Source organism: Argiope bruennichi, chromosome X2 (assembly GCF_947563725.1).
Source record: "Argiope bruennichi chromosome X2, qqArgBrue1.1, whole genome shotgun sequence".
Lineage (NCBI taxonomy): Eukaryota > Metazoa > Arthropoda > Arachnida > Araneae > Araneidae > Argiope > Argiope bruennichi.
Window position 1 is genome coordinate 79,144,063 of NC_079163.1, and position 12,372 is coordinate 79,156,434.

The window sequence follows — 12,372 nt, forward strand, 5'->3', positions numbered from 1 at the left end:
AAAACATGTCAATTGAAATGATGACTGATACAAGGAAAGAGCCCTATCGCTTGTACAGGATGTCAAATCAGGTAGTTGGAATTGGATTGGCAACAAAGTCCTAGTTTTAATTCTCTTATTAATCATTCGTCTTTAAAACTTCAAGATGAACAAATTTGGAATTAAATATGTATTAGGTAATTAAAGATTTGATCAATTATTCAAATGGAACTTCTTTGTTGCAAATGTATCCCGTTCAATACAAACTGTGAATTTCATATTAGTTCACACTGCAATTATGATAAAAATAACAAAAATTTGAATGAATAAAAATATCTTACCTGTATTCAGCATGACGCCTGATCGCTGGGCGATTATTTAGAGTGTTAGCTTCAATTTCCTCCCTAAACATGAATGATAAAATTATAATTCTGTAATACTGATTCCATACAAAGTTATTCTTATAATCAGGAAGAAAGTTTTGCAAAAACTCTAACGGATGCTGAATGGATACCAGGTCAATGACTGAGAGTCATGACGACAAACATGGTTATTATTTGGCGATTTCGTGATTAATTTAATGACAAAAACGGTATTGGCAAATTTGCTGTATATGTGTGCACTGTTGACTTTTGTAAGATTCGTCTTTATATACGTTTCTGCTGTGTTTTACTACCAGTGGAATAAAGCGTTGTAATCCAAATAGAATTTGTTGGTTTTCATAATGGATTTCACCATACACCCCCAGTCAGTTTTTTCCGTAATAATATTTTTCTGTATCAAAGATCCATCCCAAGTTATTTTTAATGTTTCTTCAAAGCGAGATGTAATGTAACTAAATTACTACTCCCTGTAGAATAAGCACTCGAACCCGCAACTCCCCCCCCGCCAAAAAAAAAGTGAATTGAAAGCATGATTGCATTGTTTTGTTCGATAAATAGACCAAAGAAAACCAACACATTATATAAGTTTTTATCAACCAACGAATTATACAGACAATTTTTGATTAATAAGCTAGTTTCATATGATATGGAAGATGAGAAAATAATATCTTCCATATTTGCAATTAATATGTACAGATAAATCAATCAGTATTGCATTAATAAACTTGTTTTTATTAAAAAGAAATGCATTTTAATACTAAAGAAATCTTAATTTAGATCCTTTAAAACTTCTGATAGAACGCCTCAGCATCTCAAAATTTCAATCCATGTCTAATAAAAATAAAATAAAAAATTATTTGCATAGAAATCAAACTATCACACTCTGTGTGTTCTTTTAAGCAGTCTTAAGAGTTAAGACCAGTCTAAGTGAAATTCAACCCAAATTTAATAGGATGTCATCTGAAGGTAATGCAGCTAAGCAATAATGCCAGTGAAAATATTTTGAGAACCGGTTTAAATCAATTCGAATTCGAAGAATTTATGGAAAATATTTCATAAATTCTCCATTTAATAGTTCACAAAAGGAATGCCGTTCCTTTCGACTTCATCTATGATAGTCTTATACCCATCTTTATAAAATATTTTCCGAAGTGGGAATACCAAAGAAAAGGAAACATAACTAGTAATCCTCTAAAAAATTATTAAAAATTTAAAAAAAAATGTATTGAATAGTTGATTAAGTATTTCACATTTAATACACGAATATAAGTTTCTCTTACAGCATTTAACCAAGTACCACCGTGAATTTAAAATACCTTTCATTTGGAAATGGTGAAAAATATTTATTTCGATAAAGTTTGAATAAAGAAGAATCTCCGAATAATATATTTTCGAATATTATCAGAATCTAGAAATCGCCTGAATACAATATTCATTTATTTATATAATACTTGATAATTTTGCAGGAAATCAGCAAAAATGCTTGAAAGGACATGCAAATATATTTTTGTTGATTAAATAATGTTTAGTAAGAATTTAAAAAAATTATTAACTATTCAAGCTTAAACATACAAAGAAAAAAAACCCTGTAAATCCTTAAAAGTGATTTAAAAGGAAATTCATAAAAATAGAATTAAATAAATTATTTTTATCTTATCCAGAAATTATTTGAATTAGAATTTTTTTTATTGATACATTTAAAAATATCATCTCAGTTATTAAAGAAATAATTGTTTCGTTAGTAGCATCCTATAAGCCATATAAATATGAACATATGCTTTTATTTGTTGAGTATGGTCATTTTCAATACATTTTCAGCTTTGTATTATTAATTATTAGCTGGATTAATTTAGCCATAAATGATTTTTAAGACACTAAATATAATAGCTTACTAACTTACTAGATAATGACATTTTCATTATACACTGTTTTTTTTTTTCAATTCTTAAAAACTGTTTATACTGTAATTTTTAAAATTCAAATCTGATTTTTGAAAAATAAAGAAATGAAATTTTTTATACATCCCATTAGTTTATTTAAATACTTAATCTCTAATTGTAGTAAATATGTGCATTTTGATAAAGAGACAAAAATAGTTTTAAATTTCTCCACTCCATATATTGCAATTCAGTTTGCCCATGATTCTGTTCTTTTTCCAAATATAGCATTTTTAAAATATGAATGAACTATTTGGTTTACTACCAGTTATTTTATGCTGAAAAAATTTTATTTTACCAAACAGGGAAATCTATTTTTAATTAAAAGTAAAATGCAGCCGAATTTTGAATCAAAATTCCATAGTTAATACAAGGATTTTTCATATGAAAAGAGTCTCCATGAAAAGAAATGTAAATGAATGAAAAAAATATTTTCGTTATTTTCAATTTAGAAATTTTGTGTTTAAAAAAAAATTAAATATCCTTCAAAATGTTCAAACAAAATTATATTTCAAGCTGAATGAGGTCCTTATGTATAATTTCAATTTTCTTTATTTGTTTAAAAATTCTGTAGAATATCATAATAAAGTATATGGATTGTACTCAGAAATACAGTAAATTGGTTTAGCAATATGCCGAAGAGAATTTGATTTCTTTTAAAAAATAAAAATTATTATTAAAACAATTTACAGTTGAGAATCTGAAAAAAAATTAATTAAAAATTACCATGATGTTTGGATAAAAGTTTTGCGATGAAATTAAAAAATATGTCCATGAAACCGATTCTGTTTGAATATCATGCATTGTTGTTAGTAAAATCCATTTTATTAGTTATTTAAATGTCAAGAGGATGATATTTGTCATATTCGCTCTACCCATGGATAATGTTCGTATAATTTATTTTTTAAAGAATTCTAGAAAATCTCTAGGATTGAAGACTAGAGATCGCGGCGGACACACCGAAGGACAGTATCCATTATTTTTTTCCATAGGTATTGGCAAGGAAATTTTGTAAGCATCCCCAACAAAGAATCAAACTGCTTAACAAAACCATTAATAAAATATATTATTCCAAATAAGTCAATAATGGCCGGAATAAAATAAATGCTAAAAGTATTTAGTAGATTTTAAAGCACCATCGAAGAAAAAGGGCCCAATTAAAATACTCTTCCATGTTTTGTACTAAGATTTCATATATCAAAACTTTCGCACATTTTGAAAATTTTACAGCGCTGTAATTATTATATTACTACTATTTTGGCGGTCTGTAAATTCATAGACACATCGTTCAATTAAAACGGATATTCTTATGGTTTGTATAAATTAAATTTTCGAAAATCGAGGGAAAGTTTCTTTTCTGCACTCTAAAGTTTTTGCTGCAGTTTTGGATGGTATGAATATACCTCATATTTGATTAAAATATCCCGACTTTGAGATTCTGAATACGTATATGCTTTGTCTAATTTTATGGACTAGCGAGGGAACAATTTAGAATATTTACAACGGTTTATATATAGAGTTGGTCCATAAAAAAATGTATTTCTAATATCACTTTCTCAAACGCATTTAAATCCCACATAACTAACTCGGTTGCCCATTCCTGTCATGCAAGTTCCGTCTGACGGGTCGATTTCTCTTTCTATAATGGATGTAAAGCAAATTATCTGCAATTATGTCTTCGTTGCACATCCTGCACCTCTTGTTTAAAACAAAAACTGGCTTACCATTAAAAAACTTGCATGTTAGGTTAGTAATAAGATGGTTTTAATAACACTGATAATTGTATTTCAAGACCGATATCTCTCAACAAAAAAACTTAAATATTATTGTTTTAAATTCACTTATCCGGATTCTACTGTACGTAAAGCAACGCCAGTTTGCTTATCTGTATTTAAAAATTATTTATATACAGCAAACGTACAAATACATAAATCTTTTTGCAAGCAAATAAGTGGGTATTAAGAATCAATTTGAAGCATACTAATGAGCTTTATGTAGTGTAAACGAAAGAAAATTAAAATCGTAAAATACATTTTATTTGATACGATACTTTAATTACTTTTCCAGAAGGCTAGAAAAATACCAAAAAAAAATTAATCTTTCTTAATTCTGTCATTTTTAGACGTGAAAATTAACCTTTTTTTATTATGTTAGAATGCATGATTGTTTTGTCAAATATAATAAATAGACAATAGAAACTGTAAATAAATTAAAATTTCTTAATTTTTTCAGCAATGTATTTATTGAGTCGAACACAATAAATTATAATTATTTACTTAATTTAAAGTTTTTTTTTCTTATTGGAAATACATATTAATCATATAGAATTAATTCTTGGCTAAAGATTAGAATGAATTCCCCTTTCCTTTTATGCTGTGGTTATTTATTGCTATTCTTATATTGTAGCTAATATCTTCCTAAACATTTAACAAGTAAGAAAAATATTGAATTCCCTTTTCTATTTATCAGTCTTAAAGTAAAAATTCACATAAACATTAATTATTTTTGGCAGCGGCAATAGAATTTTTTTGTAGGAAAGACAAAATTTGAGTCATAAGCTTTTCAATTTAAAGAAAAGACTTATTGAAAGAAAATATAGTGTGAAATACAAACGAAAAATAATTCTGACAGGAGTTTTTATGCTTTTGGAAATATATTTATTTATTTAGTAAAAATTGTTCAATACATATACAAGCTTTTTGACAAGTGCAATTCCTTTAAGTAATTGATTAAAATTTTTCTGTGAAATACTTTCCATTCACCAATAAGTGCGTGTGCCGGCTCTTATTAAATTTCCTCACATTTTTTAAAAGAAAAGTTTATTGTTTGATTGCTTTAATCTCCTTCGATAAACATTCTTCGAACGACAGTATTTTATCTCACCTTTGAGCTTGGTTTTCAAAATAACACGAAAACAGGATTATCAAGAAATTTTTACAAAAGCTGTTTCTTAGATAATAAAAAATACTTTTTTTTCGGGGAAAAATTACTTGGATCAATTTCTTGAAACGAATATATGTGGAAATAGGCTCCATCATAACATTTTATTTAGAAATCCAAAATCTTAGGTAGAAATATAAAAAAAAAGAATCCTTGGAAATTCTAGGAAAATATTCCAGCAAAATCAAATGGTCAGTTCTTTGAAAAAGGGATTTAAGAAGATCAAGCAGATAGCTGATATTTATCTCATCATAAGCTTACGTTAATACTTCATTACTTCTGAAGTTCTGTAGAATTCTTAGAATTTAACAGCATAAAGCATGAAAAATATGATTTTTTTTCTTGTTATAACTTCTACGGTACAAAATTATTTTACGTAAGTAAAGTGTTGCGACGAGGATTTGCTAACTCTTAATATACTATTTTTATCGTTTTGTAAGTAAAAGTACAACAAAATTTTAGGAAACACTTAAAAATTAAGCTCATACAAGATCTTGAAAAGTATAAGATGAAAGAAATCGAGGAAAATCGCAGACTCTTTTTGTTTGTTTCTATGCTTTTGTTTGAACAGTTGAAAGTGATATTTAATAAACTTAAGTCAAGAGATAAAATAAAAAAATAATAGTAATAGTTATTGTTATAGTTAATAGTTATTGTTAAATAAAAGTAATTGTTTACATTTATCAACCATCTCTTAATTCTGTGTGTTGAAATTAGGCTGGATGTATGGAAAAAATCTTTGGACTGAAAAAACAACTAAAATCCAACTTAATCAGTCGAAAAACTAAACTAAGAATTTGTAAGACTCTTATTATGCCTGTTCTGCTCTATGCAAGTGAAACTTGGACTCTTAACTTGGATACTTAGCGTTCTCTGAAGATGTTCGAGAGAAAGATCCTTAGAACTTTCTTTGGTCCAGTACTAGAGAGAAGATATTGGCGAACTAGATTCAATTTTGAATTATACAAACTTTATAGGCAACCACAGATAACACTGATTATCCGGAGCAATAGGTTAAGATGGCTCTGCCATTTCTGGAGAAGCCCTGAAAACAGCGCCTTCAAAATATCCACTTTTATCCTATGGGATCCCGGGCCAGATGAAGACCTCCAACTAAATGGCTGGATGATGTGGAAAGAGACCTGAGTGTTCTGAGGACATAGAACTAGAAGCGAGTTGGGGGTGGTGGATAGAAAGTGCTGGAAAGTTCGCGTGGTTCCAAAAAGTATTTCAAAATGTTTCATCAATTAATAAGCGATATATCTTTTCAAAAGAAGTGAAAATGATTTAAAACACTTAACAAAGAGCAAAGAGGCCTTCAAAAAACATTGATCATAACAAAGCAAAATTATACAAGAAAGTGTGGACGGAGACGGCAGCTAGAGAATGCTCTTCGTTAGTTTTGTAGTTGGTTTGGGTGAGTTCGAACTAATAAGGTTATGATTCTTCTTGTACGATTTCCTCAAAATCCTTGTCTGCGACATGCCCAACATACAACTTCATTGCAAGAATCTCTATATTTTCCTCAAATGTTCACAAAATGCCTGTATTTTTGGAAATCTTTACAAATTCATATTTTGCAGTTGAGAAGCAATCATAACAGAAATAAACATTTGAAGCAGTTGTTATGAAATTAACTTGGAGAGTATGAAGTAACCCTAAAATAAAGAAGTTTTATCCGTTATATCTCTCGTTTTTGTTTCCTCCCTCATCCTGTTGTAGGTTCGGGTAGCGTTACTTGTCATATATTCCAATGTGATCATTTTTTCTGTGCATTTTACCTCCTCTAAAAGTTAGTTCAATGAATTTTGAATCACCCTGAGTCATAAAAAAGTATTAACCCTCCAGCTGCGTATCCTTCGATTTCCGCTGGTTGGCATTTAGTTCATTTTCTGTTGCATCCCACGTTTTCGCAGTTTTAGAGTGTTTATTTTTACGATTACAGATTCTTATTATATTATATTATTATTCTGTAACATATAGTATCAGTTCACTTTCTTTGAAAACTATTTGAACTTATTTTCAAACATCGCATCTAAATAACGATTTTAAAGAATTACGCAGCCAAAGGGTTAATGGTGAGTTATAACAACTGTAATTCAGATTTATTACTCTAAATAAAAATTCAGATTTACTACTCCATATAATAATTTTTTTTCAAAACTCATAAGTAATTAAGTCCATATTATTAAAAAATCGAAATCAGATAAGCTTAATTAATAGAATATAATGTTATATATTCTTACTTTTAAAACAAAAGTTTTCCCATTAAGGAAATTTTATTATTGGCAATGAATTTGGTGTGTCAGATTTTAGACCTGAAAATTGAATAGAAGTCTAAAACAAAAATATTTTATCACTAAATGACAAGATATATTCGTCTGAAGTAATAAATGGAAGTGATATAATTTGTCCAGAGACTTAGTGCCAGAAATGTCATTACTTCAAGTGCTTTAGTTAAGCAATGTTCTTTGGAACTACAAAGAAAGATTTTGAGCAAATATCTCGAAGGAAGAAATTTAGAAATGTTGACAGTTCATTTTATTTCTTCTTCTTTAAATCGAGTTATTGAAGTGCTCATCATTCATGAATGAAACCTTTCACAATTTCGTTTCTATCTTTGATTATATTGATTCATCAAAACTGTAAAACTCTTTCCATTGATGTTTTCTTGAAGTAAAAAGGATTTTGATCTATAATTGTTACATTTCGTTGATAAAATTTCAAGAAAAATTTCAAATTTGGCATGATCTGAGTTTTTTTTTATAACTGGGAATATATCATCTTCAGCAATCTGCAATGTCATTAACATGAAAATGTAATGTAATTATAATAAAATATAAGGTACTTGGGCACCCAAAAACGGGTATTTAAAATGGGCCCTTTTTGTTTAAACATTGTCAAATGTAGTAGGAGATGTGCTTGAAGATACTCTTTAGAGGAAGGACAAAATGAATGCTATTATATTTATTTTTATTTTAAAAGTGTTATTAATTAAAAAACTGTTCTCGTTTCTAACATCCAAAAATTGTTGCATTTTTGGAAATATCAACAAAAAATTTCTAATCCTTTAAAAATTTCTTTAAATTAAGAAATTTGATAAATATGACAAATACAAAAGCTCTATTTTTTCGAATTTATTGTGTAGAGACGAATAATTGTGCTTTCACAATGAAATTTTTTTAAAAATATGTAACTGTATAATAAGAATATTATTAAAGAATAATCGAAAAACTACTTTTTTTGAAAATTAATTCAAACTGATTGCGTAAAAATTTCCTTTCGGTATCAGTAGTTAACTGATTGTTGCTTTATCTTTTTACTTTTTTATTAAAACACTTTGAGGTACAGAAGCGACTTGAAATTTTAAATATTTAGAAAAGTCTAGCAAATAATAGAAGGAATCCAGGAAACTCTAAGAAACGCTTCAAAAGGATAAAAACGCATCAGATTTGCAGGGTGTTTCAAAAGGTTTAAAGGCACTTTAGTTATTACCTAACTTAATTGTACTTTTTTTTTTTTTACTTATAGGAGATAAGTAGAACTCGATTTGCACACAACAATAAAAAATTCGTTCGTGTTAACTACCCTCTCTATTAATTTTTAAACAGTTACGTTTTTTATATTTTTATATGATCCCCTGGATAAAATTACTCGATATGAAAAATTTACCTTTTATTGCGACTACATATTTATATATAAAAAAAAACTACATATCTGAAACTTTAAACTGACTGAGTTAATCTTAATAGAGAATTAAAAATAATTGAGGGACAATATATTAAATTAGAAATAGAGATTAACTGGAAACAAAGGTTATAAAAATAATACAGTCTTTTGACTCCTGCCTAAATTCACGACTTAATTAAAAAATTTCTATGCCTTTGCTTTGAGATAAGCCATTTTTAAATGAAAATATAAATGTTTTTATTCGGACTGAAAACCGAATAAAAACATTATATTGCTAAATTATGAAGCTTATAATTATATTATTTTGCTAACATTATAAAGGTAAGCTCACAAATGATAAATTTATTAATGATTTTTTCCTTTAATAATAAATTAATAATATTATTAATTTAATTAATTAATTTTCTGATAATTAACGACGGCTCAAATTTCGAATGTGCAGCAAAATTTATCTAGTAACGTTAATAAAAATAATTCATTGATTTAAGTAATTATTCACTATTTTATTTTATATTTACTTGGACTATTTAATTCTATTTGCTTTCAGGAATTTTAATTAAGTCTTGTAAGAATTTCTTTGTTTTGATTTTTTTTCTTTTTAATACGGCTTTCTGTTATTATTTAAATCATTTATTTCGGTCACATCATTAAAAAAAATCTAGTTTGAATAGTAAATAATTTGCAAAACTGAAAGCCAGTTTCCCAGTCACAAACACTGAGGTATTTCGAGAACGAAGAAAATAGAACAACGCGGGAAAAAAAGTTGACTATGCAAGCAGCTTATGCATTAGAATAAAAATAAAGCTTGAATCATAAAATGAAAGGTTCTTCTTAAAAATGACTGTCCGATAGTCAATTTAAAAAACGTCAATCTAATGAAACAACTGAAAAAAAGCGCGTGAGAATGAAACTGTTTCAAATCTTGAATAGTTTTGTTATAAATACAAGCGTGCGTTTAATGGATTGATGTTACTGTGAATAACAATAAATAAAGCTAATTTGAAGAAAGCCATAGCCTTAGTGAAAAGAAAGAGAAATTCTATTGAGAAAATAGAAAATCGCTACAATTGATGCCAAAATTCTTGACTGCAGAGATTGTAACGACGTTTTTGTTCTTTATATCTTATACTCTTGTTGTTGTTCTGACTGCCAGTATAAAACAACTTTCGAATCTTCTAACTTGCAAAGGAAAAAAAAAATACTCTCTCATTTATTGTGAAAAATTATTTTCTTGTGTCGAATACCGTCGGAAATTTATATTTTGAAAATATGGAAGAAACGATTCCGAAGAGGTATAAAATTTTAGCTTAGTTAAAAAAAGTCGTTTTTTTTTTTTTTAGTTGTTGTTTTTTTTTTTTTTTTACACATTTCTGGAAAAAAAATGTATAATTTTTTTTTCTTTCACAAATGCTGTGGAAAGAAATTTAACGCTGTGCATAATGCACTTAGTTTTAGGGAATGGAAAGCGGAAAGCATTTTGTGAGTTTTTGTATTTTAGCATTTTGTGAGTTGCTTTGTTCTTAAGCGGAAAATAAATTTACTCATTAAATAAATGGATGGAGACTTTTATGCTACTTGAAACTGAAGAAAACGTGTCATGATGAATCATTCTCTCTCTCTCTCTCTTTTTTTTTTTTTTTTGAAGAAAGCAAAAAGGTTTTAATAAAAAAAAAATAATAAAAAAAAACTTAATTTTTTATTAGGTTCACAATATTTTTAGCCTTAATGTTGAGAATTAAGAGATGCGAAAAATAATTTAAATTATGATTCATTGAAAAGACTGGAATGCATGAAAAATAAATTACCTTTGTGGACAAACAGAGGCAATTTCTTTTTGAACATTTAATTCATTAATCTGTTAGTCATATGGGGGTTGTTTGTCAATTTGATATCTCAACAGAAAAGAAATATTTTTTCACTGTGATCCGATTTTGCTGATGTATAAGTTTTTAGGTAAAAGATGAAGCTCGACACATAATTTCTTCGATGGAATCATAAGGAAACTTGGTTTACATCCGTATTTCACCTGAGAAAAGTTAGAAACACTCAGTTCTCAGTTTTCACCTCTGCAGTCGACTAAGCAAATATTTCTACAGACGCATAATCTTTGATTTTACAATTATGGTCATGTTTTTTTAATAATAAATAATTATCGTACTATGTTTGTAATAATCCTCATGAATTTTTTTGTAAATTGATGAATTTTATAAATACATCGTAGACACCAAAAAAAATAAAATATTAATATCCCTTATGATATACTACAAAATATATAATATAATGATTTTATATATTATATTATAAATAATTATTTTTAACCATTGTTACCATATATATATATTCATATTTTTTATCGTCTTAAAGTAAGATGAGACAAGTACGACCTTTTTATTATTGCTTACTCTTATTATTTCATTGAAACTACCGCATTCAAGCTTCGGTTCTTTAAGTATTTCAACCTTTCACTCTTCGCTAAGATGACTCTAAGATTCACCCCAGAATCGACTGTCATAATTCATTTCAATATTCTTTTCATTATTTTGATTAAAAATATATCCTTCCTGTGCTCCCAGGAATAGAAAAATTTTAATGAAAGTAATTTCAACATTTTTATGATATTTTCTCAGTATGAACCTTTTTTTTTTTTACTATGCTCAGTAAATATTTGACTTTTTAAAGCGTAGAATGCAAATTTGATTTTATTTTTTAAGAATATTGTCAGTTTAAACTGAAAATTGAATGTTCCTTTTCATTTTAGTTCAGTACAGAAAAAGATGCACTTGATTCTTTATGAAGAATCTTAATGGATAGATTTGAGGCATTTCTTTTGAATGAGCAATTCTGCGTCTACTCTTGGGCTAGTGAATACAATATTCATCACTAGCAATAATTTAATTTTATTAAATAAGACGGTTTCAAAAAATAAATATGCTTAGAATGTGCTCTCTTAAAGAAATTCATATTTCTCATTGTTAAGTAAACTCTTCGGATTTTTTTTATGAAAAAAGCCCTTTGTTGTTAAAGTATGCATAACAATGAAAAAATGCTTTTTTCTCTTGAGAAAAGAATTAAGTTCGAAAGTACCGATTACAACGTGAGTTTCCTTATTCTTTTTAATAGGAGTAGAAACTCAGCAAAAAAGTAATCTGTTTTTTTTTTTTTTAAATTTAAATTCATGCTTCTATTCTTTCAAAAAAATTACTATTGAGTACGAAATTTTCTTATATATTGTAGCAGGGTTTTTTTTTTTTTTTTAAATATAGATACAGTTTTGAAATATCTAGGTAATAAATTATGTTCCATAAGTAGTGTTTTTTTTTGTAGAAATAATTAATTATTTAAACAAATGACTTTAATGTTAATCTCTGATTGCCTAAAAAATTCTGAAATTAGATCCCAAAGCAAAACAGAAGATAATTTTTGAGAGTCCATTCTGAATATGT

General features: G+C 27.4%; 1 protein-coding gene across 2 annotated transcripts in view; it reads right to left on the reverse strand.

The window, feature by feature from the left end:
• The window catches only part of LOC129960594 (uncharacterized), a 201,011-nt gene that overhangs the window by 39,269 nt on the left and 149,370 nt on the right, over nucleotides 1-12,372 (reverse strand). The window contains exon 4 of one of the 2 annotated variants that reach the window (XM_056074092.1): nucleotides 321-383. The exons of the other annotated variant lie outside the window; for it this stretch is intronic. Coding sequence (XP_055930067.1) covers nucleotides 321-383 — 63 coding nt within the window. The remainder of the gene's footprint in view (nucleotides 1-320; nucleotides 384-12,372) is intronic. 2 annotated transcript variants of the gene reach the window in all.